At 43.1% G+C, this 26,379-nt stretch overlaps 1 protein-coding gene across 1 annotated transcript; it reads left to right on the top strand.

Annotated features, from left to right (window-relative positions):
* LOC139411559 (homeobox protein aristaless-like 4) lies at positions 1–25,922 on the top strand. Its single transcript, XM_071158050.1, has 4 exons — positions 1–629; positions 13,257–13,570; positions 18,561–18,689; positions 21,571–25,922. The coding sequence occupies exons 1-4, from the start codon at positions 284–286 to the stop codon at positions 21,889–21,891; spliced, it is 1,110 nt and encodes a 369-aa protein (XP_071014151.1). The 5' UTR covers positions 1–283; the 3' UTR covers positions 21,892–25,922.
* The last annotated feature ends 457 nt before the right edge of the window (positions 25,923–26,379 follow it).

Below are 26,379 nucleotides of genomic sequence, written 5' to 3'. Positions count from 1 at the left end.
TGCATCTTCTGAAGAAAGACGCATTTTTGTTACTCGTCTAAACCTTAAGGGGAGTTTTTAGCTTTTGGTCAGCGAGTGGTTCCTGGAAAACATCTGAATCGTTTTATAACCAAACACAGCTGCCGTGCCAGTGTATGTGTGTGTGCGTGACAGTGTGTATGCGTGTGTTCATCCGTATGTGGAAGAGGGAGAGAGAGTGAGGGTATCTGTTTGCTTCCCTTTCCAAAACGGAAAGAAAGAAAAAAGTTTGGAAGTCTTTTTCTCCCAGTAACTTTTTTTAGGCATGAACGCCGAGACGTGCGTCTCATACTGCGATATGACATCCATGGATTCATATTATAGCCCCTCTGCACCGCAAGGTAGGGATCATCCGACGAACCCGTTTAGGACATTCCAAGTAAGTGACACCAAATACAGCCCCACTTTCCTGCCAAACAAAGGTCAGGCTTACGGAGAAAAGTCTCGGAGCCCATTCCAACAGGAGTGTCAGTCATTGGATGTCACCACTGGGGAAGGCACCTTTAACAAATACCACCTCTTCATGCAGAGGTCTTCTTGCAAAACCCCCCCCGAAGGAGGCAAACTGCACCAAGAAAGCGGACACAACGGAGCGCTCATTCCCTGCTATGGTGAGTAAAACCACAGTTCTGTTTCGAACGAACGGAGATTTCCCGTGTCCCGTATTGTTTACTCTTATGGAGAAACCGCATCAAATGACAACAGCAATTGTGCTTGTGTTCTGTATACACTGGTCGGTGTAAATATCTGTTCACTTGACTGACTATACCCCCAATTATGAGGGATGTTTTGAGTATATTTTTTTTAAGTTGGGAACGTTATGCCTGTCTCCACATGCCTCTTAAACAGTTTCCTGTAAATTGAGAAATTCCTTCCAATAATCAGAACCGACGATAAAAGAAAATAAATGGATGAAGTAATCACGTCTGCTATCATCCCGGGTGTTAGGATAATATCACTAATCGCATATGAACATTTGTCAATGCACGAGTCTTTACAAACTCAATGTGATGGACTTCACAACTTACTACCAATATTACGGCCACAACTGTCCCCTGTAACACAATTACGAAGAGGCATAACCTTCCCGACTATCACGTTTTCCCTTTGGCGATTGAATTAAATTAGGCTATATTTAATGCGATAATCTGCATTACAATCCTTCATACTGAATCTGAATCGGACAATTTAATTATCACGTTTTCAAGCATGAAAAATATGGGAAATAGTTTATCAGCGGACCAATATTGTTATTATCCCTAGTCTCTTTACATCTATAGGCTACTTACTCAATATTGTCTCATGAGCAATAGATATTGGGGGAGTTTGCAAATGTTAAGAATCCATCGTTGACATACACACACCCACACACACACGTTTTGGCACCTATATGATATCAAGGTAAAGATATTCCGATTCTTGTAGAAAAGATTGCCCAAACTGATAGCCTGTGGTGAATTAGAGATTGTAACTAAAACATTGCTGATCAAAGAGCCTGATTTTGTGAACTGACAAAATAACACTGTAAAGGCCTCTAGCCTACAATAGCCTACGTGCACTCTGCAGAAACGGTGCAATAGCGTGACTTGGGTATTGGTGACCTTATAGATGTTTGTATGACCATACAATAAAATGTAACGGATCACAAGTTCTTAAGAAATATTTGTTTATTTTACAATGAAATACACACTTTAACTTTGCAACTCGAAACCCACAGTTACGTTGCATTACATTAATATTTCATGTGTAAAATACCTACATGCAATTCTTCATTCTTAATAAGAAATAATACCCTCTACTGATTTACCGAACTATATCTTTATGTTGAAAATGTTCTGCAGAGGTCTAGCAAAGGGCACATCTTGAGCGGAGGAAAAATCCGCCCATGCTATAAATTTAACACAAATACCGCAAAATCCAGCGCTTTCTCTAACCATCTGCGAGCAACTTGTGGGTGAGATGAAAACCCACGGACATACAGCGGCTTCTCAGATGATGAACTGGAGGGAAGCATCAAATACTGCGGTAGAAGTATGGAACCTCTCTCAGGAGAGTGGCTACAAGTGCTAAGAATTTTTTTAGGAGTTATTACAAATTTCAAAAGTGATTCATTTGTTGTTTATGGTTGAGAAGTCAGTGACCAAAGCCAGATGATATTCGATACGTAGGCCATGAATCCTCATGAAAATGGTTAACTTGAACAAGACTAAAGCAGTGCTAAAATTATAATAGAGGCAAAATATGCCTAAGACTTTCTGCCAAATAATTATGTCAGTCTCACGTTTCGAAGTCTCTATAAACCAATTGCGGCAGGTAGCCTAGTGATTAAAGCTTTGGGCCAGTAACCGAAAGGTTGCTGGATCGAGTTCCCGAGCGGACAAGGTAAAACATGTGTCGTTCTGCCCCTGAACTAGGTAGTTAACCCGTCATTGTAAATACGAATTTGTTCTTAACTGACTTGTCTAGATAAAAAAAAGAGTAGTTAGCTCACTTCTAAAACATTTTCATTAAATGTGGCCCAATTCTGTCTCAGTTTTAGGCTACATTTAGATCAAAGATGTCCAACGTTCTTTCATTTAAACGGACATTCTTCAAATGTTTTATTACAAAAAGTAAGAGTGCATAGACGATGATCGAACCACATGATAGTTTATTGAACGCTACAGGTAACATTAAGCGCAAGGATAAGTAAAAATCCCCACAATTTCAATAATCCATAATTAATCATGCTCGAAAATCAACCAAGCGATCTGTGAGGAAACGTAAGTATTTTTCCATCCATCTGTGTAATTTAGAAAATGTAAATGTATACCCATTACACCTGATTTATAACATAACAATAACATCCGTTTTCTGTTTTTCCGGATCAATAAATAGAAAAAAAACGACACTAAAGATGCATGCACAGCGAACGTATGGACACTGGACAGTGCTGCTAACACAAACAACATCCAAATTAAAAGCAAATGCCAGATTACTGAAATTATAGAATGAAATTAGAATATTTAACAATTTTCATCAATATACTAATATCAATTTGCACTGCTGTGCATGTGAACGGTTCGATTAAACGAAAGTATAGGCTTCACCAAACATGTTAATGGATCACTATTACAGATATTCTAATGAATATCTAGTGAAAACGACAGGAGTCCTGTCCTTCGTGAAAATGAGAAAATGGGGACACAACCAAAAGAGGATATAACGAGTTGAGATGTCAATATAAAAGCGAAAGCACTGAATCACTGCTGTCAAGGAGAAGACATTGATCAATTGTCTGGTCTAGCGTGAGAAAAAAGTACACATGAAGAAACTTCAGTTAAACTTTGCCATGCTGTTCTTACTATTGGCTAATGGCTACCATGATGAGGATCAGGATGATATTAATGAGGATAAAGATTATATTATTGTTGTTGACTAGACTATCATCATCATAACAGTAATAATATTATTATTATTACATAATTAAGTATTTACAGCTGAGTTACGGAGGAGGGCTGGGCACTGAAAACATGCCACTAACGTGCCAGAATAGGATTTCTGTATACCCTAATAAAAGCACATAAACCAATCAGTCTTTTCCTCGCTACATAATTAGTTTAAACGGGTGACGTAACATAGCATAGCCATCAATATAAGATTTAATGATGGTCTGCTGTGCAGATGTTATCGAATCTCTTTGGTTTAATCAAATAACTTTAGACAACAACATACGAACACCAGACACTTGCTTTGTCAAGAGTATGCGACTGATTGATCACTGCTGGGAATCTATGGGAATACGACTACTACTACTACTACTACTACTACTACTAATAATAATAATAATAATATTAATAGTAGTTAAACAATAGTTAACCATATGAGCATATTATGATGAATCAGAAGTCATTTACCGTATGCACATCTTTATTATTCAAAAAGCAACAAGTTGCCTATTATATAGTCATTATATAGCTTCTAATATTTAGATCATTCTGAACAAGAAAATATTCACCTGAAATAAATGAGTAAATACTCTGATTCAAACTTGAACCCGTATGTGCAGTCTTTTCTCTATTTGACATTTAAGCACATTACGCACGGGCGCCAAACGTGGTATGCCTATAACATTAAGCCTACAAGTTATTCAAGTTAAAAATAATATTCAGTTGTTCATATATTTAATTTCCAATCCTGTGTCATGGCCTTGCTTAACCTTTGGTACGTAATGACTCACAGAAGAGGCATGCGTATTATAGCGCGGAAAAGATCAGGCCTAGGCCTGCACATAAACCTGTAAGAAATTACGAAAATGCTCGGCATATACAAAGTCAACTAATGAAAACGTATAGACACGGACTGAAAATTGAATAATCGATTTGAAGGTGCGTTTGAATCACATAGGCCTATACTAAAAACCCAAACACATTGTCACACTTTCCTATCAACTCGGGGTCATATTTGCAATGGAATGCGTTTGTGTCCGGTGAATAGTTTTTATGTTCCATAAACCTACCAGATCACATAATCACTCACGAGATCTTATTTAGGGTCACGTTTTAAAGACCCTAAACCTGGTCTTGGGAGCCTTATTGGTTTCGACCACAGGTATAAGTCATGGCAGGTAATTCAACGGGGACTTCGTGAGTTATTACTTCAATCAGGCTTAAGCAGGTAGGCTGAAATTCCTGGAGTCACAGTCTTTACAATATTTCCCGCTAGACACGGCGGGGTCCTTTGAAGATAATACCAGCGCTGTTTTCGGGAGATTTCAAGGGAGTTTGTTTCTTTTTGCGTTCAGCTGAACTTGCCAGTGACCTGTAGTCTACATAACGTCGTACACTCGGTAGATGTAAAGAAAATGATTGCCGCTGTTAATCCCAAACAAACCGCCATAAATAATACTTAGACTAATGATGCTGTCCTAATGTATCTTATTAAAGCAATAAGTGAGCCACTAAAAAGGAAGTTTACATATCTAATATTTTACAACAGATACCCTCAGGGCACATGTTTTGTTTTTGTCTTAGCACAAAACACAGTTGATTCAAATAACCAAGTCATCATCAAGCATTGGCTATTTGAATCAGCTGTGTAGTGCTAGGACAAAAAAAAAACTGCTCCCAGGGGAGGCCCAGGACCAAGTTGGTATCACAGACTGGCTGGGTAGACCATGCAAATTTTTACAGAGGAAGTAACCCTTGCAGCAGCCTTGCCTGACCACAGGTATGACTGACTCCTCAGATAGAGCGAGCGTTAAAGAGCAGGCAGGAACGTCTCAGCACTACAGGAGACCTCCACCATTAATGTGACTCAGATGTACATCAGCACTTCCCCCAGTTATTTTTATACATTCAAAGGCCAGCCCCCAGTAAGCACAGGCAGTCCTTGAGTGTCCAAGAGGTGACTGGTTTGTGTAACCTTGCTAAACAAGTGCCGCATACAAATACACAACATGTCACCAATACAATATTTGTTTATGGGGTTGGTTGCAAGTGATTGAAAGGATCAGTGAATGATTTTGTAGACATTAACATGCTGTACTGTGCTTGCAAATCTTTATGTACTGTAAGAGGAAGGAAACAAATACTTTGTGCCTGCAACTTAGAAATGAGGCAAAGGGAAATGTATTGTTTCGTCAACCAAATTGTAAAGGACAGCTAGAACCCTTTAGATTTTCATACAGGTTTTCTAAGCCACCATTGAATTATGGTAAAAAAAAAAAACTGTTGCTCCCAAAGAGTACAGGGTAACAAATGGCATGGTTTCAACCATTCCTCCATTCAAACCTCTTAAGATGAAACAATGGGACACTTTCTACGGCCCATCAGTCCAGTTACATTGAGGTTCTCTCAGGTCTATCAGTCCTGGACCAACAGTATGCTACTTCAGGGACAACATATACAAGGTCTGTGCATTAGCAGTAGGGGAGAGCAGTCCCTTTCCTAGCCGGGTCTACATGCAGTGATAAAAGCTTGTAGACTCTACTGGACTCCAGGCTCCATAAACCAGACTCCTCTCCGCCAGGTAATAGGATATTTAGGGCCTATCATCTCAGGGAGAGTGGCCAAAATTCAACCTGATAAAATCTGACAACAGGTGGCCTTTACATTGGTGGATTGTGTTTTTTTACATGAAAATATATAGTAGAATAGAATAAGATGGAATAATAGATTATTTCTTGACTTGGTTTGACACACACAAACAATGCACATTGTCAGAGATAGCTATCCTTGGCTTCTCTACAGTGTCTAAAGGGGTCAGTGTACCCACTGAGAACTTAACCTTCAAACTAGGAACATCAATCTCTTTGTATTTTTCTTGAAGCAACAGGAGTTTTCCTCGTATGGTGTTTGACTGTCCCCCCTGAGGACAGGACACAGAGACCTTTAACTCTGGTTTCCTTTCCCTTTTAGAAGAGCTGTACCCCAAAATTCTCCAGAGCGAATCGATCTAAAACCCAAAATAATCCAAACAGAAACGTACATTATATTTTCGCAACATTTGTAGTCAAGATCACTATTTACTTTAACATTCCAAGAGCTTTCCATTAACTATTCATGAGCTATAGACGGAGAGAGGAAGAGCCTTTGTTGTGACATTACAAGCATTTGGTACATAGTTGCGGTTACAATCGTGTTTTCGTGTTATCGTGTTTTCACTCAAAGAGAGGGAGGATATAGGAGGTGTGAATCAACTGTCCTGTGAGATCCTTTCAATCTAGACTGAAGCCACCAACACCCCATCTGCTGCCCTTTCTCTCTCTACCGTCTTTAGTACAGCACAACCATTTGAGCCTTTCTTTCTGTCCGTCTGTGCTGATTGATATGAGCAGGGGGTAATAGAAACCAGCCATGGAAGTGCTGCGAAGCCTGGAGAACCAGGACACACTTCAGCAGGTTGCTGACATGACTAGAGGTGACAAGGACCTAGGATCATTTTACCAGTTAACTCGTATTTTGGCACAGCAATTTACATTAGGCTCAATCTGCCCGGCCGGAGTGCGACAGGGCTACATTGAACCTTGTACTCCAGGCCTTCTCTCAGCCCGGCAGTCAGATCCTCTGCTGTGTAACTAAACCCTCCATAGTTGAGGCCCTCAGAGGATGCTTACTGATCAGACGTCCAGCACAAAGAATATCCCAGAAGATTAGAGTCTGTAATATCACCTACTGTGTATACATTTTCTCAGACGTTATAGTACAGTAAAAAGTTAGCATGTCCATTGGCCTGGACAGTGGCACCCATCACAAGAACTGAAATCATAAGCGTGTTGCTTTTTTCGATAAACTACCCATTGAATCACATTATTTCACATGGTGTTTCCTAATGACAGAGTACTATGTAAGTTCACATGGTGTTTCCTAATGACAGAGTACTATGTAAGTTCACATGGTGTTTCCTACTGAGTACTATGTAAATTCACATGGGAGCTGATGTAAAGAATTTTAAGAAACCTATATGAAATTATATATTATTTCACAAGCAGATGATCATTTTTGCTTAGTTACAAGTGATTAACAATTTGGACCACCAAGGACAATCTAGTGCTCTTTCCACATTGTATTTACTTCAATATAACAATGCTATTGTCAGAAGTGGAATCCACATGATGCTAAGAGGACAGTGACCAACCTGTCTTTTATTATGGCATTCCCGTGCACTCGTAAAATGTGTGTTTGCTTCATTGTGGTTTTTAACATCACCCGAGAGATTCAGACCTCACTGGGAAAGGAGGAGGGAACATAACGTCAACTGTTAGATAAACTGAGAGGATCTCACATTAAGAAGCCTTCCCCTCTCAAGGGGTCTCCCTCTGCACTCATTCAAATAACCTCAAATCTAGTGGAACATGAAGGCTTTCTTTCTTTTAGTCATTTCAGTACAGTACTGGTTAAAACCACAGCATACGCAGTCAAATATTATTTTGCATGAACTTTGCATTACACTGGGTATTATATCTCCAACACAACTTACAGTGTTGTTACAGTTATTACTGTGTATTTACATGGGTATAAGAGCAGGAGAAAGTGTTTCCAGATATGCTAATAAGTTGGTTTCAGAAAGACAAATAGAGCTTTGTTCCTTCATCTTACGTGTAATTGTCTAATTGTCTGTTTTGACCTTGCTTTAGAGCTAGCCAAACTGTGGAAAAGGCACTGAGTAGACCCTAGCTCAGTCTCAGGCTAGTGGAGATCCTGCCATGCTCTAGGGCCTGAGAGAGACTCTCAGACAGATAAAGAACCTTGAAGAGAGAGGGGTGATTTATCAGTGTCTCAGGCTTTATGGATATGCTCCCATAGCAGTTGTTTTTTGGCACAGCGTGTGCACCTCACAGCAGCCTGATGGGATGAATCATCCCTCTCAGTGTTTGACTTCAAAGTGGACGCTTACCTATCAGATGCTCCCAAACTACTGTAGCTATAAGCTAGTCAGAGAAGTACTTATGGAACTTTCTCATCCGTTAGCTGAGCTTTTGTTTACGGCGTCAGGCATATGAGAGGGCAGCAGGGATATGAGAAAGGCATGGGCCTAGTGAGCACCAACTTAGGCTAACCTTGAACTGTTTCAATGACTGCAATTGACATCATAGCCTACTCATACTGCGGTGCTATTCGTAGTGGTGTCATGGTGCTCCTGACCAGGAACAAGATCGTTTAAGAAGGACGGGTTTATAAGAACTGCTGAGACTCGACTCCATCTGCCTTTGGGTAGGCGATTAGCTCTGGTTTTGCAAATGGCCGTGTAGGCAGAGGGCTTGCTAATAAGGCTCTCCCCATGCTAATGCCTTGTGGTGACACACTCACAGGCTGCAATAAAATGGATCAATGTCTCTCACATCACTTTTCATTCGTCATGGTGTAGGCATGATAAAGTTTACATCTCAACACACCAGTCAGTCTCTCCATCCACTACCTGTGTTAGTTAGTGTGTCTGTCTTTATGTAACAGCCTCACGGCCAGCGGAACGAGCAGGAAGAGAGGACTTCACAGAGATGGCGGGACTTCAGAGCACAAAGCTTCCCATTATGATTCAATCCATATTTTAAGAAGGGAAAACAAACCAAATTAGAGTTACAAATAAATGCTTAGCAGAGAAAACAGCTTACACAAATTTCCTCTGCTTCCTGGGTCCAGTCAAAACAGGGATCTATCAAGCCTAGACTACACACACTTAATCTCTTTTATTTACGTTTTCTAATATTTAGGGATATTTTTTCAGGTTTGGGAATATTTTGTCATTAATCGCTCTCAGTCACAGCAGGGTGTCTAATTTATAGTGCTTCTTTTAAATGCTGTGAGCTGACCCTAGCCAACCTTTTCAATAAAGAGGCTGGGGAGGCGCCCTGTCGCTTTACTGCCAGTTAAATTACACTTTGATGTTCCCCTCTCCTTTTTGACAGCGACTTAACGTCTGTCCCCAGTGAAGGTCTGACCCTTGCTAACTTTAAGGGGTCCAGCACGGATATCCAAGGGCAGGAACTATAGTCATTTACCCCTCATAGCATAGCTGCTATGATGATCATATCTATTACTTAAACGTAACCATCTTTTTTCTTATTTTGATATTTTCTGTGGACACAACTTTTTAAACGACTTACAGTGCAGAATATAAAATTACGTTTGAAGACATTTTTTTGTGGGGAAATGTAGACGCTATTAAAAAGGGTTTACAAGACCCTGTGTTGCTCTGCAGGCAGGTGTGAATACTGTTAGGGTTAAACTGCCAATTAGTTCTCTGGTTTAACCTCACCCCTCTTCTCTCTCACCCACTGATGAACTCTGCGTTCAGACCCTCTTGGTTTCAGCTTGGTCAGATCTGGACTGATTTAGTAGAGTATTCTGTTTCCTTGACATTGTAAAGAATAATATGAAGATTTCAGTTCCGACCTATCCTGTACTTGGACACAGCCACAGTTCTGTATCACATCTCATTATTTCTTACTTTAAACAAACATACAAATAGCATAATGCTTCTACACCTGCATTGCTTGCTGTTTGGGGTTTTAGGCTGGGTTTCTGTACAGCACTTTGAGATATCAGCTGATGTACGAAGGGCTATATAAATACATTTTATTTTATTTTATTTGATAAGACAGCAGTTATACAACTGGAAAGGAACAGGGAAGATATTTAAATTTTAGATCACAGCAGTTGTACAGTCACTGTAGACTTGGTATGTCAGATCCCTAACAGGGTTGGGGCAGACAAAGAACAATGGGCTCCAGACGTGCCTCTCTCCGTCAGAGAGCTGTAATTGGAACTGATGTGGAATCTTGGATCCAAAGTCAAAAAGAAAAAAAATCAGTGAACACTGCTGTAGAGCAGATTCCTCTAAATGGGAAACACGCTATGAGGTTTTAGCAGAAGGGACTGAGGAGTTTATCGTCTGCTTGCTTCCAAGTGTTGTATCAGGGATGCTGAGCTCTAGATCTGTATAACAGGTGAAAGGTGAAAATGAGAGGGGGGTTGTAACCACTGATAAATTACAGCAGCATGTCAGAACATATCCTGGCATAGAGACAGAAGTGTCTTTGCTTTATACAGTATATAACATATCATACTTTCACTAAGCCCAAATATGATTGTTAATCCGATCAGCTAAGGTGAAAGTGTCTGAGTATCAGTTATCTTCAGGAAAATCCACCATGATGCTAAATGGAAATGTCTGCCTCCCCAATCAGTGATCATGAAATGTAGTGAGGAATGCCACTCTTGCATTGGTCATCCTAATATTCATACATTCCTTAATTCCATTATTTTACTTTTAGGTTGTGTGTATTGTGTGTATTGTTGTTAATTGTTAGATATTACTGCACTGTTGGAGCTAGAAACACAAGCATTTTGCTACACCCGCAATAACATCTGCTAAACATGTGTATGTGACAAATACAATTTGATTTGATTTAATGATGCTGTATTTCTGAAATACTTTAGTGATGACTACTTTTAGTGATGACTGATAAGCTCTTTACCTCCATAGTTGAGATGGCAAAAATATTACCTCTGCTATTTCAGAAGGACCTCTCCATGCCAATTACTCTCAGTGGGCTTCTTGCTACAGGCATATCTTCTTCTTCTTCTTTTACTAACTCAACTCTGTTAACAGGAAGAAACAATTCAACATTAGCCTTTAATGGCTGTGTTCACTCAGGGCTCCCTCCACTGCATGGGTATCCTGACTGACATTATTTGCAGTAAGACTTTCTCATGTTCCTCATCCATATGGCCCAGCCCCCGGGAGGGCCCACTGCTGTTCACCTTGGGCAGTGGAGAATGCCTTGCCTCGCAGCCACGGCCCAGCGCACGAATAACAAGCGGGAGATTGTCACAATACCCTGCGCCTGCCAAAAACCATCAATGACACAGGGCATAAACAAGAGTCTTTGATCAGCAGAGAGCCCTTGATTTCAAAAAGCCTGACAGTCTTGCCTTGTTGGGACCATCGGTGCAGGGCATATGATGAGGGAATAACTAGAAATGATTTACATTTAGGTTGAGCTAGCTCGTCTCAGGCTTAACAGGATGTGTCAGTCCTGGGCAGGCAGCAGGCAATGTGGGAGCCATTATACCCCTGGCCAGGGCCCGGGCCCCAGTAGATGCTGCCTGCCTGACAGTCCACAGTGGCCAGGGTGCTCGGCAGAAGCGTGGAGAAGGCAAACTGACACAGCCAGAGAGAATGAGCATGCTGCTGAGATGGCTCAAATCAGACCCTCACAATTATTTACCAACACCAGGAGTAATCTTTTTCCTCATATCCAACTCCGAGGGAAAAGCTCTTACAGTCAAACTTACAGTATGACAATAACAGACAGAATGAGAGATGGAGGTTTGGAAAATCAGACGGGTGAAACATAACAGTGCAGCAGTGATTGGTATAAGTGAACAACTAAATTACAATGTTATGGTAGGAAGAGGGGCTTTCCCTAAGTGTGGCCCAAGCAGTAAACAAATCCTACAGCACGGCTTATATTTCTTATGGTGTCATTGACTGTTATGCGGCTCCCTTTACTCAAGTCCTTGAAAGGTGTGTAGGGCGGGGGACCGAGGGTGTGTGTATCATCAGATGAGCTATCAGGTCCCCTCACCTTGCAGCACATTACCCAACAAGGCTCTGTGTGGAGGTCCGGAGGGCATGCTTCCCTGCTGTGTTGAAAGCAGTACGCACACCAGAAGCTCACATGCACACCTACACCCCCTGGCTCTAACTTGACAAGGCTTTACCCCAGCCTCAGATAAGAAATGAGCACATCCCAACCCTGGGCTCCCTAAAATAACTCCCTGTCTCTTAGAGCTAAGCTAAACAGAGGGGAGCGTAGTGCCTGGACTCACCACTAGACCGAGCCAGAGGGGACGTCACCAAGCAGAGGGGTTGAGAAGCAGATGTGAGGTTTGGCTTGGACCCCAAACCATATTCTATACCCCCTTGAACAGCCTAGAGCCCAAGGGGGAGGGTTTGCAGTTCATATGAGTGAGTATGACAACACATTGCCTTCCCAGGACCCCAAACAGACCCCTTAATAGAAGCCGTAATGGAGAGAGTTTAATGATCCACTGGCAGGGAGGGCAGTAAGGGCACAGAGGATTGGCACTGTAGTGGAATAATGGACGAACGGCACACTGGCACAAACAGCATCATGGGAATTTATGATCAGTAGGTTGACTGAGGTTTCACGGATAGGCTGCTGTGTGTGTTTCCCCTCGCTACAAATTACCGTCCAGCAAATTGCCACTGACACTCTTGTTGCCGGGTTAGTTTAGTCCCGTTAGTAAGTGAGTTTCAGCTTGCAGCCACACCACAGACCACGCGTCTGTGTTAAAGGCCTGAGTTCCCCCAGCGTAAGACCTGACTCCAACCCCAACCATACTGAGAGAGAGAGACATGAAAACCTGTAATTTTCTACTATTCTGCAATTACTGCCTGCCAGGGTGTCTGTTTCCATGATTTATGAGCAGCAGTACGGAGGGAGTGTTCTGGGAGTCACACAGCTTACACCCCCACTCCTAACCACACCATGAACAGGAGTCCAGACCTGGAACTAACTGGCCAGGGAGCTTTCAAAGAACAACATGCTGCAAGAGTCATTTGGTGCTTGTGCTAGTGCTATATAATACTGTAAACACAGTCTAAATTAGTTTTCTGTTGCACATCAGTCCCAAAACACAGGGTGTCAATAATAACCACATTCATAATAATTGAGCACAGTACGAGATATATTGTGTTCTAACACCTTCCTTCTCTCATCCTCTCTCCAGGTAAAGACAGCTCAGGACTGACAGACTCTGACCTGACCCCGAACTCTGACCCCTCTGGGATGGACGGCAGCTACCTGAGTGTGAAGGATCAAGGCGTGAAGGGCCCCTCGGACCGACCAGGCTCGGACATGGCCGGCCCCATGGACAAGGGCGAGGGTGAGAGCAACAAGGGCAAGAAGAGGCGTAACCGCACCACCTTCACCAGCTACCAACTGGAGGAGCTGGAGAAGGTCTTCCAGAAGACCCACTACCCAGATGTGTACGCCCGCGAGCAGCTGGCCCTCCGGACTGACCTGACCGAGGCCCGGGTACAGGTAAGACTGGCTCACCTGAGAGGAGCTCTACTGCTAACCGCTACTTACACAGGTCCTGTGAAGATCTGGGACTTCAGTCTAGCAGTATCACTTTCATCACACATCAATAACAGTTATGATCACCATTATAAACAGAAGCACAATTGGTAGAGGTCTATACTTGAGCATCCTTTACTGGCCAAACAGGAACAAGGACCAACGCTATCTCGAATCAGATGGCGGCTAGTTAGTTTAAATTAGTTACTGAAAGGACTTGAACAGAAACAGGACAAAGCCAATGACTTGGAGACTGTGGATAGAACCACATTAATCCCTCAACATCTGTGGCTTTGGAGAGATAACGTCACCAAGCCACCAGGGTGAGAGTGAGATTTATTTGGCAATGTGGGAGTAGGGGCCAACGCAGGGCAGGGGCCCCCAAGGGGCTGAGGATGGAGCTGGGCCTCATATGTTCACTGTCAAGAGAGCAGACTTTCATCCACATATGAGGAGACACGCTTGGTTCTGCTCAGCTCCAAACCCTAGCCTGCACCTGAACCCCTGGACTTCTGAACCTCTGAACTGAGCTCTGCAAGTGGCTAACCAGGCTGGGGCTACAAACATACAACCTTCCTGTGACCTTTGATTTACATATAATCCGTCCATGACTACTGCCACATTCCAGCATTGGTGGATAGATGATGAGACTCCCCTCGTTCGGAGCACAGACACACACACACACACACACACACACACACACACACACACACACACACACACACACACACACACACACACACACACACACACACACACACACACACACACACACACGTGTACACACACAAAGTCTACCAAATGCCCTTGGATTCATTGTGTTTTTCTTTCATTAACATCCTGTTCAGGAAGAATGTGTCCCTCCCGTGGTCTCGGGGGTAGGTGTGAAAACCTTCCCCTGAGTCTCTGGTAAGTTGTGAGGTTCGCAGCAGCCATCATGCACTATTCCATAGGAAACATGCCACGATATACAGTACAATACCAACACAAATATCTGTAAATACAAACGTCATGTGAAATTAAAGAGAGCAAGTGCTCTGTGAAAGAGTCTGAGGGATGAGATCAGGCTGAATATTTATATGACGTGCTGGCGCAGTGGCCAAAAACCCCTCACAGTGAAACCCAGGAAGTCCCTGAAGTCAGAGGGTTGTAATTCAGCCTAGAGCTCTCTCTCTCTCTCTCTCTCTCTCTCTCTCTGTCTCTCTCTCTCTCTCTCGCTCTCTTTCTCTCTCCCTCTCTCTTTCTCTCTCCCTCTCTCTCTCTCTCTCTCTCTCTCTCTCTCTCTCTCTCTCTCTCTCTCTCTCTCTCTCTCTCTCTCTCTCTCTCTCTCTCTCTCTCTCTCTGTCTCTCTCTCTGTCTCTCTGTCTCACTCTGTCTGTCTCTCTCTCTCTCTCTGTCTCTCTCTGTCTCTCTCTCTCTGTCTGTCTCTCTATCTCTCTCTCTCTCTATATATATATATACATAGAGAGAGAGAGATAGAGAGAAAGAGGGTAGTTTAGCTCTGCCCTTTACCGCCTAAGCTCTCCCACTGACCCTCTTAAACCATTCAAGTTAAAAAGATAAAAGACACAAGATGCCCACAAGATGCCAAAGAATCGGAATTTCCGCTCTTTACTCAGAAAAAAAGGAGCTTCACACTTCATGAATTCTGCATCTAAAGTGGACAAACTGTTCAACTAAATCCACAAGAATTTGTCCTGCTGAAAAGCTCATAGTACTGTGGGTTTTTGTCGATTGGAATTCCACTGAGATTTCACTTTTGTGGTTGTCAATAGATTTCCAAATGAATTAAGGCAGTGTTTTTCAGATTGTAACCGAAATACCCTCTCTTTAGTCCACTTAATAGGACAGAACAAGAGGAGCTTGTAAACTTGCCTGACTATAAACGTTAGCCAGAGAAAGTTTGTTTTTTCTGTCTACTAGTTTCAAAGGGAGGAAGTCGGTTGAGCTCTGAGTCATCTGCACTCCAGATACATCTACAGGTCACAGGTCAAGGGTTTCAATAACATCACGTCTCTCAGACTACCTTGCTGTCAGTCCACAGCTCTGAGGCTGCTGAACGTTGTTTGACATGGGGAGTATATAATGCAACATGAAATATCAATATGAGTTAAGGACCAAACTACAGACCTTAGTTAAGATAAAACAGGACAGCCACCCATCAATAAGCACAATAACAAATAATATCAATATGATATTAGAGGTTGTGCTCACAGCTGGGTAACTATACAAATTAGAAATACTTAGTCATTGTGTACCACCATTGTGTACCACCATTGTGTGCTATTTGCAGGTCCATTTGGGCCTTGCTATAGTATGGAAACAGGAGTGGCAGATGATCAATCCTCAAAGCTGGTCTCTGACTTCAAAGTGGCTGCATCCCCATGCAGCTTCCCTGCCAGGACAGTTTGGCATTTCTGTGTTCTTTCTCTCTGTGCTGGAACACAACTAAAGCCTCATAGTAAGTCTCTAAGCTACTTTAGCTGTCAACGTCTTTACCAATTACTGTCACTACCCAGTGAGCACAACACAAACACTTAGTTCTGTCTAGGGAGAAGTCGGACAGAAAGCACAAACAAACCGTATCTGTTGGTAGATAGATACTTACTGTCCCAACATGATCAACAACTCTACTGGTGGATCCCTATCAAAAGACACAAAGGGAGAAGGTGCAGGTGAACCAAGGAGTGAGTCCATCCAACTATCACAGCGTAATGTTTACAATCTCTTCTCCACATAATTTAGCATTGTAGTTGAAGAGGGGCTTCATGGGCAATATAAGCTAGTGAGTATTTGGGTTGTATGAGACTGTTGAAAGAAAGACATGAAGACAGAGAGAGAAGGAGAGACAGATGACAGCAGTGAGAGGAGAGGTGAGGAGAGGAGAGGTGAGGAGAGGAGAGGAGAGGTGAGGAGAGGAGCGTCACTGTCCTTCTCGCTTATCTGTGTGGCTCCTCTGGGCTGGAGGGGGAGCATCGGAAAGCCAGGGGTTTAGGTGTCAGGAAATTAAACATAAAATGAAAACAAGCTCTGGTTTGAACATTCTCCCATGTCACTTTTCAATTTCCCAAATTCCCTACTCAGATTTATAAAGGGAGGAAGAGTGTGAGTGAGTGAGGGAAAGCAAGAAAGAATAAATGACCAAGGAGAGAGAGAAATCATGTCAGGGGTGCAGAAAGAAAAAGGGGGAATAATTGGCTAGTTATTGTGCTCTCTCACAGAAATGCTGTGATACCATGCCCTGCCCATATATTCCCTGTATCAGTGTAATCAGTGAGTAAAGCTTTCTAAACAGATGATGTGAAGCTGAGGGACAGTGCTCTCTGTGCTTTGTGCCTTGACATAAAGTGCAATCAGAGTCAGGCTGATATCAGGTTACCCAGCTCTGAGATAGGTCCTATGACGTTGTGTGGGGGAGGGCGCCAGGCCTAAGTCCATCTGAGACCGACTCTATTCAGATCACTTTCACCAGCTTTGATGGAAATTTAAACACAATAATGCTTTCAATAAACAACCGTTTTAGGCTCAGATGTCAAAGGTAATTACAGCACACTTTTGTCATGAGAAAATTGCCCCGTTCCTGTCAGAAGACAAAGAAAGGGAGGGAAGGGTCTGTGAACGTTTTGTTTTGAGTACTCAAGTAGAGACCTCCTCTCCACATTGTCTGTATTAGAGACCTAGAGATCCTTTCTCCTCTCCTCTCTAATTGCCCACCCGCCCAGGGAATCAGACCAGCGGATTTATTACTTCACCCTATTTTTAATTATACCTTTGAAAGTGTGTGTGTGTGTGTGTGTGTGTGTGTGTGTGTGTGTGTGTGTGTGTGTGTGTGTGTGTGTACACATGTGTATGTGTGTACTTGGTTGCAGAGAGGGAAAATTGTATGGCAGTGGCTGTGTAAACCACAAACTGATTGACCAAAGGCTTATCCTCAGAACCAAGATCAAACTCAAAGGGGGGCTCCCCCTTTGAATAGGCCTCCACTTCACGAATCAATAAATACAGTAGATGGAGTTAATCTGAGAGTCAGATGGATCACAGGGAAAGGAATTTCTGGCTGCTTTTGAGACTATAAGCTTAAGAATAGTTTGCTTTATCTACAGAGCAGCACATACTTTCACTTTTTTCCACTGAGAGTTTCAGCACATTGATGTCTGTGGAGATAGAACAGTCGCTTTGGCTGTGATACTCAGAAACCTTTTTCCATACAGAAAATAATAGTGTTGTTTGTATCTATCAGAAAGGCATTCTCCTGAGAAGTGGTGGAAAGTTTAATGCTTCAGTCTTACTGGGTCCAATACTACCTCCGCCCCGGCCCCCACTAACTCCCCCACTCCCCCATCTCCCCTCTACATCTCCCCCTCCATCTCAACCTCCTGCTGCTGATGGCGCTGATAGGAGGGGAACTCAGAGGAGGCCTTCACAAGGCCTGTCAACTCCCCCAGATGTCAAACTCCAGCCAGGTCTCTGCTTTCTCTGAGAGAGGGAGACTGTAAAAAATAAGCCATGCACACAGGCCCAGGCCCAGGCCCAGGCCCAGGGCTGAGGGGCAGAGTCCCCTTCTTTGTGATTCCCCTGCCAGGCCAACCCTGGAGGTTCCTGGACTGTTTCTCAGGTGCCTGACCATGCTGCTGTACAGTGCTTGCTCACAGTTCACCCAGCCTCACTGAGCCCCAGGCTTGAGAGACACATGGCAGTCTCTTTCCTCCCCTTACAGCCAACAGACACAGAACAGCACCACAATTATAATCACAACAATGTTTGTGCAAGTTATGTGCTTTGTATATTATACTGTAGGCCTACATATTATTTTATTTCTATTGGATGTTCAGGGAAAAAATTTATGACTGACTATATTCTTCTTTCAATTTTTAACTATGCTCAAAATGTTTTACTATATATATCTATGGATCTTATGTGACTATGTGACTCAGTCCTGACCTTTGCCCAGCAGGTGTGGTTCCAGAATCGCCGAGCCAAATGGAGGAAGAGGGAGCGCTTTGGTCAGATGCAGCAGGTCAGGACACACTTCTCCACGGCGTACGAGCTGCCTCTTCTAGCCAGACCTGAGAACTATGCACAGGTAATAATTATAATAAATAATACAGTAATTCAATGTATTTACAGTTGAAGTCGAAAGTTTACATACACTTAGGTTGGAATCATTAAAACTCGTTTTTCAACCACTCCACAAATTTCTTGTTAACAAACTCGTTTTGGCAAGTTGGTTAGGACATCTACTTTGTGCATGACACAAGTAATTTTTCCAACAATTGTTTACAGACAGATTATTTCACTTATAATTCATTGTATCACAATTCCAGTGGGTCAGAGGTGTACATACACTAAGTTGACTGTGCCTTTAAACAGCTTGGAAAATTCCAGAAAATGATGTCATGGCTTTAGAAGCTTCTGATAGGCTAATTGACAACATTTGAGTCAATTGGAGGTGTACCTGTAGATGTAATTCAAGATCAACCTTCAAACTCAGTGCCTCTTTGCTTGACATCATGGGAAAATCAAAATAAATCAGCCAAGACCTCAGAAAAAAATTGTAGACCTCCACAAGTCTGGTTCATCCTTGGGAGCAATTTCCAAATGCCTGAAGGTACCACATTCATCTGTACAAACAATAGTACGCAAGTATAAACACCATGGGACCACACAGCCGTCATACCGCTCAGGAAGGAGACATGTTCTGTGAACGTACTTTGGTGCGAAAAGTGCAAATCAATCCCAGAACAACAGCAAAGGACCTTGTGAAGATGCTGGAGGAAACAGGTACAAAAGTATCTATATCCACAGTAAAACAAGTCCTATATCGACATAACCTGAAAGGCCGCTCAGCAAGGAAGAAGCCCCTGCTCCATAACCTCCATAAAAAATCCAGACCACAGTTTGCAAATGCACATGGGGACAAAGATTGTACTTTTTGGAGAAATGTCCTCTGGTCTGATGAAACAAAAATAGAACTGTTTGGCCATAATGGCCATTGTTATGTTTGGAGGAAAAGGGGGAGGCTTGCAAGCCGAAGAATACCATCCCAACCATGAAGCTCGGGGGTGGCAGCATCATTTTGTGGGGTGCTTTGCTGCAGGAGGGACTGGTGCACTTCACAAAATAGATGCCATCACGAGGACAGAAAATGATGTGGATATATTGAAGCAACATCTCAAGACATCAGTTAAAGCTTGGTCCAAATGGGTCTTCCAAATGGACAATGACCCCAAGCATACTTCCAAAGTTGTGGCAAAATGGCTTAAGGACAACAAAGTCAAGGTATTGGAGTGGCCATCACAAGCCCTGGCCTCAATCCCATAGAACATGTGTGGTCAGAACTGAAAAAGTGTAGGCGAGCAAGCAGGCCTACAAACCTGACTCAGTTACACCAGCTCTTTCAGGAGGAATGGGCCAAAATTCACAGGAAGCATGTGGAAGGCTACATTAAATGTTTGACCCTAGTTAAACAATTTAAATGCAATGCTACCAAATACTAATTGAGTGTATGTAAACTTCTGACCCACTGGGAATGTGATGAAAGAAATAACAGCTGAAATAAACCATTCTCTCTACTATTATTAATTTCACATTTCACATTCTTACAATAAAGTGGTGATTCTAACTGACCTAAGACAGGGAATTTTTACTTGGATTAAATGTCAGGAATTGTGTAAAACTGAGTTCAAATGTATTTGGCTAAGGTGTATGTAAAAACTTCTGACTTCAACTGTATATAGCGTTTTTTCAAATGCTCAAACAAAATGCTTACATAGTAAGGAGGAAACTCTCCTCAACCACCACCAATGAGTGGCACCTACTTGAATGAAACACAGCAACCGTTTGTGCCAAAACACTCACCAGCCATCAGCTGTCATGGTGGAGAGGTGAGGTAGGTCTTGGAGGAGCAGAGAGTGGGGTTACTTACATCTTCTGGGTGTTACAGACAAATGATTTGAGAGAGCAGTTCAAGCTGAGGGGGAGGCCTTTCTCTGTGATACACAGATCAGCAGGCCCAGATGAGGCAGCTCCCCTTCCTGTTCTCTCCTCTCTCTGTCTGCCCCCCAGAGAGTGAGGTCAGGCTGGCTCCAGTGACAGGCCAGACACACCCTCACATAGACCCAGAGAACACCCCCCCATGTATTATTCATCTGCACAGAGGGTCAGAGGGCAGGTGTGTGTGTGTGATGCTATGGAATGCAGCTCTGTGCACATCTGGCCACTCCATGCAAGCCTCCAGCAGCACTACCCCGTCCCCCCATCTCAAACACCCCCACTCCCACATCCCTATCAGCTCCCTGACCACCGCAGCTCTCTCTCACTGTCCGTGGAGGAGGGTGACAGGAAGCATGGAGATTTCTAAGACAGCCAGGCAAGGTGTTGAAGGACTGAGGTAGGAGGGAAATGTCTTTCCCTTCAACTTGTGTACCGACCTGCAGCAACACTCCAATAGGGTTTTCAACGTTCAAATATCAGGCTATGGACAAGTAGACCATAATGTGAACGTTGCTCCACAGAGTTGATAGGTTAATGAATTATTCAAGTCGATTTGACAGACGATGGTGGGTATCATAGTCTTCTTGATCTTCATAGCCTATTTGTAAAGCGTTTTACCATAAAAGGTCTACCTCATCTTTAGGCCATTGAGCGCGCCGGGCGAAATACCAAGGAAGAGAAGTGGAGGCTGGTGTACAAGATAACCATATTTTGGGGGATGAGCGTTGTAGACTGATGAACTTCACTGAAGAAGCAAAACATGACAATAAATAATTGTACAACTTGTGCTGTATTGCATTAGTATCCTACGTTGGTTCTTTTGTTTGTAAACAGGATGTCAAACACACACCACATCCTTCATTCTGCAATAATCATATTCAGTCCACAGAGGGTGTCTGAAAAAACGAAGCACTGACTCACCCACATAGTTTTGGTATTTAAAGTGACCCTGTCCTCTCTCTGCGTTTCAGATACAGAACCCATCATGGATTGGTGGCGGCAGCGGAGCGTCTCCTGTACCAGGCTGTGTAGTGCCCTGTGACTCAGTCACATCCTGTATGACCCCTCACCCTCACTCTGGCAGCGGCGTATCTGACTTCCTGGGCGTCCCGAACCCTGGGGGTCACATGGGACAGACACACATGGGCAGCCTGTTTGGGGGTCCTGGCATGGGGTCAGGGATCAACGGGTACGATCTGAACAGCATGGACCCAGACCGCAAGTCCTCCAGCATCGCCGCCTTGCGTATGAAGGCCAAGGAGCACAGTGCAGCCATCTCCTGGGCAACATGATGCCTCAACAGCAGCAGGACAGGGGCCTCTGGGAACCCCACCACGTCCAAACCAAGCCAAAGCAGAGAGGGAGGCCAGTCTGTGCTACTATAACAGAAATATTGATAATCTAAAATAATAATGATGATAAAAGCCATAAAAGCCATAGCAAATTGCTGAAGAGGAGAGAAAAGAGACTAACAAATCTGGACAGTGAACCTCTTTACTTTGTGTCTCTGATGGGAGAGACCAGTGGACATCAGAGATGAACAACAGTCAGTCAGTCAGGTAGTCAAAGCTTGAGGTAAGAAGCAGGAAATCAAGAATCAGACCTATCCTTGAAGAGACAAATTAATTGGTTGCTTGTTGGAAACAATGTGCTGGTTATGCAGTAGCTATAAACTATAACACAACAAAAATAACAAAAAAAGCTGAATAGATTTGAACCAATCCCTGCACTTATTCAGTTAATACAGGTAATGCTGTTTGTACAGATATTGAGATGCGTCTGCTAACACACCTGCTAGTGAGAGTCAACACAGCTTTTTCTGTCCAGGTGTTATTATACTTTCTTGTTTTCCGGTATTTAAATTTGAAGTGTGTATTTCTTTATTCATTTTGATCCTGGTTTTGTCCCAGAATCCCTTGTCCCTTTCTGTCAGACTGTGTGCAACTATTCTCTCCACATAAACTGCAAACTGATATTCACATATTTACATACATTCGGCCTGATTTGGGTCTGTGTGTACCTTTGGGTTTCCTAAGGTCATTTTGGTCAGCTTCACTTCAAGGAGAGGGGTGTAGGTAACGGTCAAGCCCAATGCCGGTCCATCTCCGTCAGACTAACTGAAAGAATGCTGATAAAATCAGTCATATTCTTCAGTTTGGGAAAGAGGTAAACCATTTCAAAAGTAGCTTACTGTTTCTGGTATGCATGGTCAGCACTAGCATACTTTAGGTTGGTGCTACCTTCCAACACTTAAATGTCAGATATCAATCCAGGTTTGTTTAAGTGCGGGCAGACAGAGAGCCCTACTTGCACCGCTGATGGGACGTCACTGAGCCAGAGAGGGACGGGGACGAGGAAGTGGTGTGTGTGGGTATGAGAGAGAGGCACAGCAGGCCTGCTGGGGCCTACAGGTCTGAGAGCACCAGACAGGCTCAGCTCTGTTTGCAGGAGGAGATTCAAAGTGGACATGCCATTTCCTCTCTTGGCATTTCCTCACCTCACATTTCCACCTAGGGAGTTACAGGAAAAGTGCCCTCCAGTCCCATTGCCAGAGATAACACCCAGCGGCAGCCTTGAACAGCAGAGAGGCAGTGTAGATTATACAGATTATGCAGTTTTTGTAGATTATACAGTTATTGAGGGGGATAATAAAATGCTGACTAACGCCATCAATGTTGACCGCTGTCTCTTTTCATGCAAAGCCTCACCCCCCCCCCCCAGGCAACAACCGGATCCCCTGTCCCTTCACCTCAGTGTGGACATGGAACAATGCGGGGGGCAAACTGGCATCCGTGCTTTCGATGGCTCCATGTCACGATTTGCGGAGGTGACAGAAATACTAGACGTGTTCCATCATCTTATGCATTATGGGCTTTCTGTTTTCCCAAGGTTCCCATTTGGATCAAGTCAAAACAAAAGGTCTCATAGATTTGAAGCCAAATATGATACCCCATGCACCTTGAGCAGAGAATCCATCTCTAATTCCGTAACACAAGCCTCATTATTTCCCCTTTCACTTGGTAGGTCTGCTAGGATATAGTGTTATGTACGATCCAGGATGAACTGTCAACATCTACAAACAGTGGATCAGAAACCCTTTCCAAATGACAACTCAGATTGCATCCAGTTTACATGGCAGTTCAAGTCTAATGCATGAACATACTGCTGACAACATGGCTTGTCTCTCAGTGGTTGGAGGTGCTCCTCTGAGATCTGGAGATGGGGCCCCTGTGCTCTCATAGGCCGCTCTAAGGGGTTGCTGGGAGGGCGAACGGGCCACGGCGTTCCGGTGTTCTAGGAAAAGGACAGTGCACACAGCTGCGCTCAGGGGATAAATGCAAAACAAACATGCCTCGCACATGCTTCCCCTCAGCTGTCATGGCTCCGTTTTCAAAGAAGCCCCCACACTGCACTAGGGCTCTCCCTCTCGCTCCTCTGGCCGAATGCCTGCCCCTCCGGCACTACGGCCATACACAGCCGCACAGCCAGGCTGCAGCCTTTTTAATTAACCCTGGGACATCTGTGGACAGGGATTCTTTCTGGGATTGTGTGACAGAACAGACAGAGCCGCCTGTGGCCCTGTGCTTCAGGTTGCCCTATAGCTGTCCCTGACTAGGGCTTGGGGGGTTTATAGTGCTGGGTTGGGTGCTTCTCAGAGCTCAAACACACATGAAGCTCAGGTCAACACAGTTGATTTGTTTACCGTTTTCGTCATGTTTTTGAAAACATTTTAATTTCTTTATTTATAGACATGTTCTGTTATCTGCAGTTCTCTATTGATTGAAAAGGACAAAATCGAAAGCTCAGTGTTAAAGACTGCAGAAACGTACAAGCCCATATGAAGCCTTCTTGGATGAATCACAGGTTATTATGTAAATGTTCACTTTTTCATCTACTCTAATCGAGGCACAGCTTGCCTTAGGTCCTTAACTGATCAGATATGCAGAATTTAAGTCGTTGCGAAACAGCTTGTATATCAGCTCATCCTGTTGTAGCCTGCAGGGGTCCCAGTCTGTCCCTCTGTGATGATGTCACTTTTCACACGACCCCTATCATTTTTAATACTACTGAAGCAGGGCAATAAAAATAAGTAAATACTTATAATATAAAACTGTGTGTTGTGTGTGCATGTAAAAACATTTTTTTTGTATGTAAATTGGACTGATTTACAGTAATTTACAAAGACCCTTGAAATGTTACTAATTTGATGTAAAGTTTTGCGTTATCTTTGTGAGATACTTGTGGGTTGGTTTTTGAGTGATCCTTCTGAAGGGGGTGGGTGTTCTTGGTTTGTTGAGTTTCCAAGTATTTTGAAAGGTTTTTGTGGCTTTAAGCTATATTGTACGGCTTTTTAATTAATGATGGCTTTTACTTGTGTTCATGTTCTCATATATACTTTGTGTGAGTTACTATAGTACAGTAAGTTATTGCACTTACATATTTTAGAAAATTGTTTTACAAGCATTGAGAGCAAAACGGTTGTTCATCACATACTTATTTTTTAAAACAGCATCAACTACAATTTTTATGGATAATTGAAGTGCAGCTTCAATTGTCACGAATGATTTCATATAGTTACCGCCAATTCTTTAAAGGTCCAGTGCAAGTCCAAAACGGGATTTCCCTGGTTTTACATATATTTCCTGATGAGGTTGGAATAATACTGTAAAGTAGTGAAAATGATAATTGCCTTTTAATGCGAGAGCAGTTTGAAAAGACCGCCTGAAATTTCAGCCTGTTTTGTTGGGATGGAGTTTTGGCCTGCCTGGTATAAAATGAGTTAGACCATTAAGAAAGAGAGCGCCAACCCACTCTGCCAATTTCAGCTGATGTTTAGTTCTCCCCATTCAGACCACTCCCAGACAGTCTGGCAAAATTCTTGCTTGAGAAAGTGCTCTTTGCTAAGAAGTTTTTTCTTTCTGACCATTTATATTGAAATCATATTAAGAAACTTCATTGCTACCCTGAAATTATTTTACATTGCGATTAAAAAGGCTGCATTGGACCTTTAAACAAACAATAAAACACATTTAGTCAAAGAGGTCAGAGCTCAATATTTCACCATTTTTCTATGCTGTTGTGGGAATGATGCTACTGCAGAAGGATTCCTATTCTCATGGAAAGGTCCTACATTTAAAGACTGGGGATGTTTTTAGGATGGCAAGACTCCCAGAGGAGTCATTAAGAGTAGCAGTTTTTACAATATCCTCAGCAATGGGTAACATCTGACCATAACATGTGTGGAGATTTTGGGGATTCTGGTGTTGTTCTGTTTATACTGATGTCTATATAATTAGGATGGAGGGGTGGGAGGGCCATCAATAAAAATCCAGAGGGTTCCAAAAAAAGAAGCACGTCCATCTTTTTGCATTACATATTTACCTCATGTTTCATGACTGCATCAGTTGCAGTGACAGCCTAAAATCCCTCTGCATTTCAGACTTGAGGGCTGAAATGAGATCGCACAACCCCCAAGAATGTCACGCTAATTGAAGTCGACAAAAATACCAACAGCGTTCTTTTGAACTGCTGACATTGTACAGGGTGGATTAGGGAGCGTGTATTAACAGGTGACAGGCGAGGCTGAACAGTGGTGCTGCACACGGCCTGGCTGTCACAACAGCCCTGGTCAGACTTGGGCTTTCACCAAATCAGAATGGAGGACGGAGAGCGTGACAGACACAGAGGCCTGCTACTGCTGCCTGTGTATGAGAAAACCACTCCATTAAACATGCATATATCGTCTTCCACGTCTAGAACACTTCCGATGACAACTTTTT

Source organism: Oncorhynchus clarkii, chromosome 6 (genome assembly GCF_045791955.1).
Source record: "Oncorhynchus clarkii lewisi isolate Uvic-CL-2024 chromosome 6, UVic_Ocla_1.0, whole genome shotgun sequence".
Taxonomy (NCBI): Eukaryota; Metazoa; Chordata; class Actinopteri; order Salmoniformes; family Salmonidae; genus Oncorhynchus; species Oncorhynchus clarkii.
Note: the sequence above shows the minus strand (reverse complement) of the source record. Positions and strands in the feature narration are given on the sequence as shown.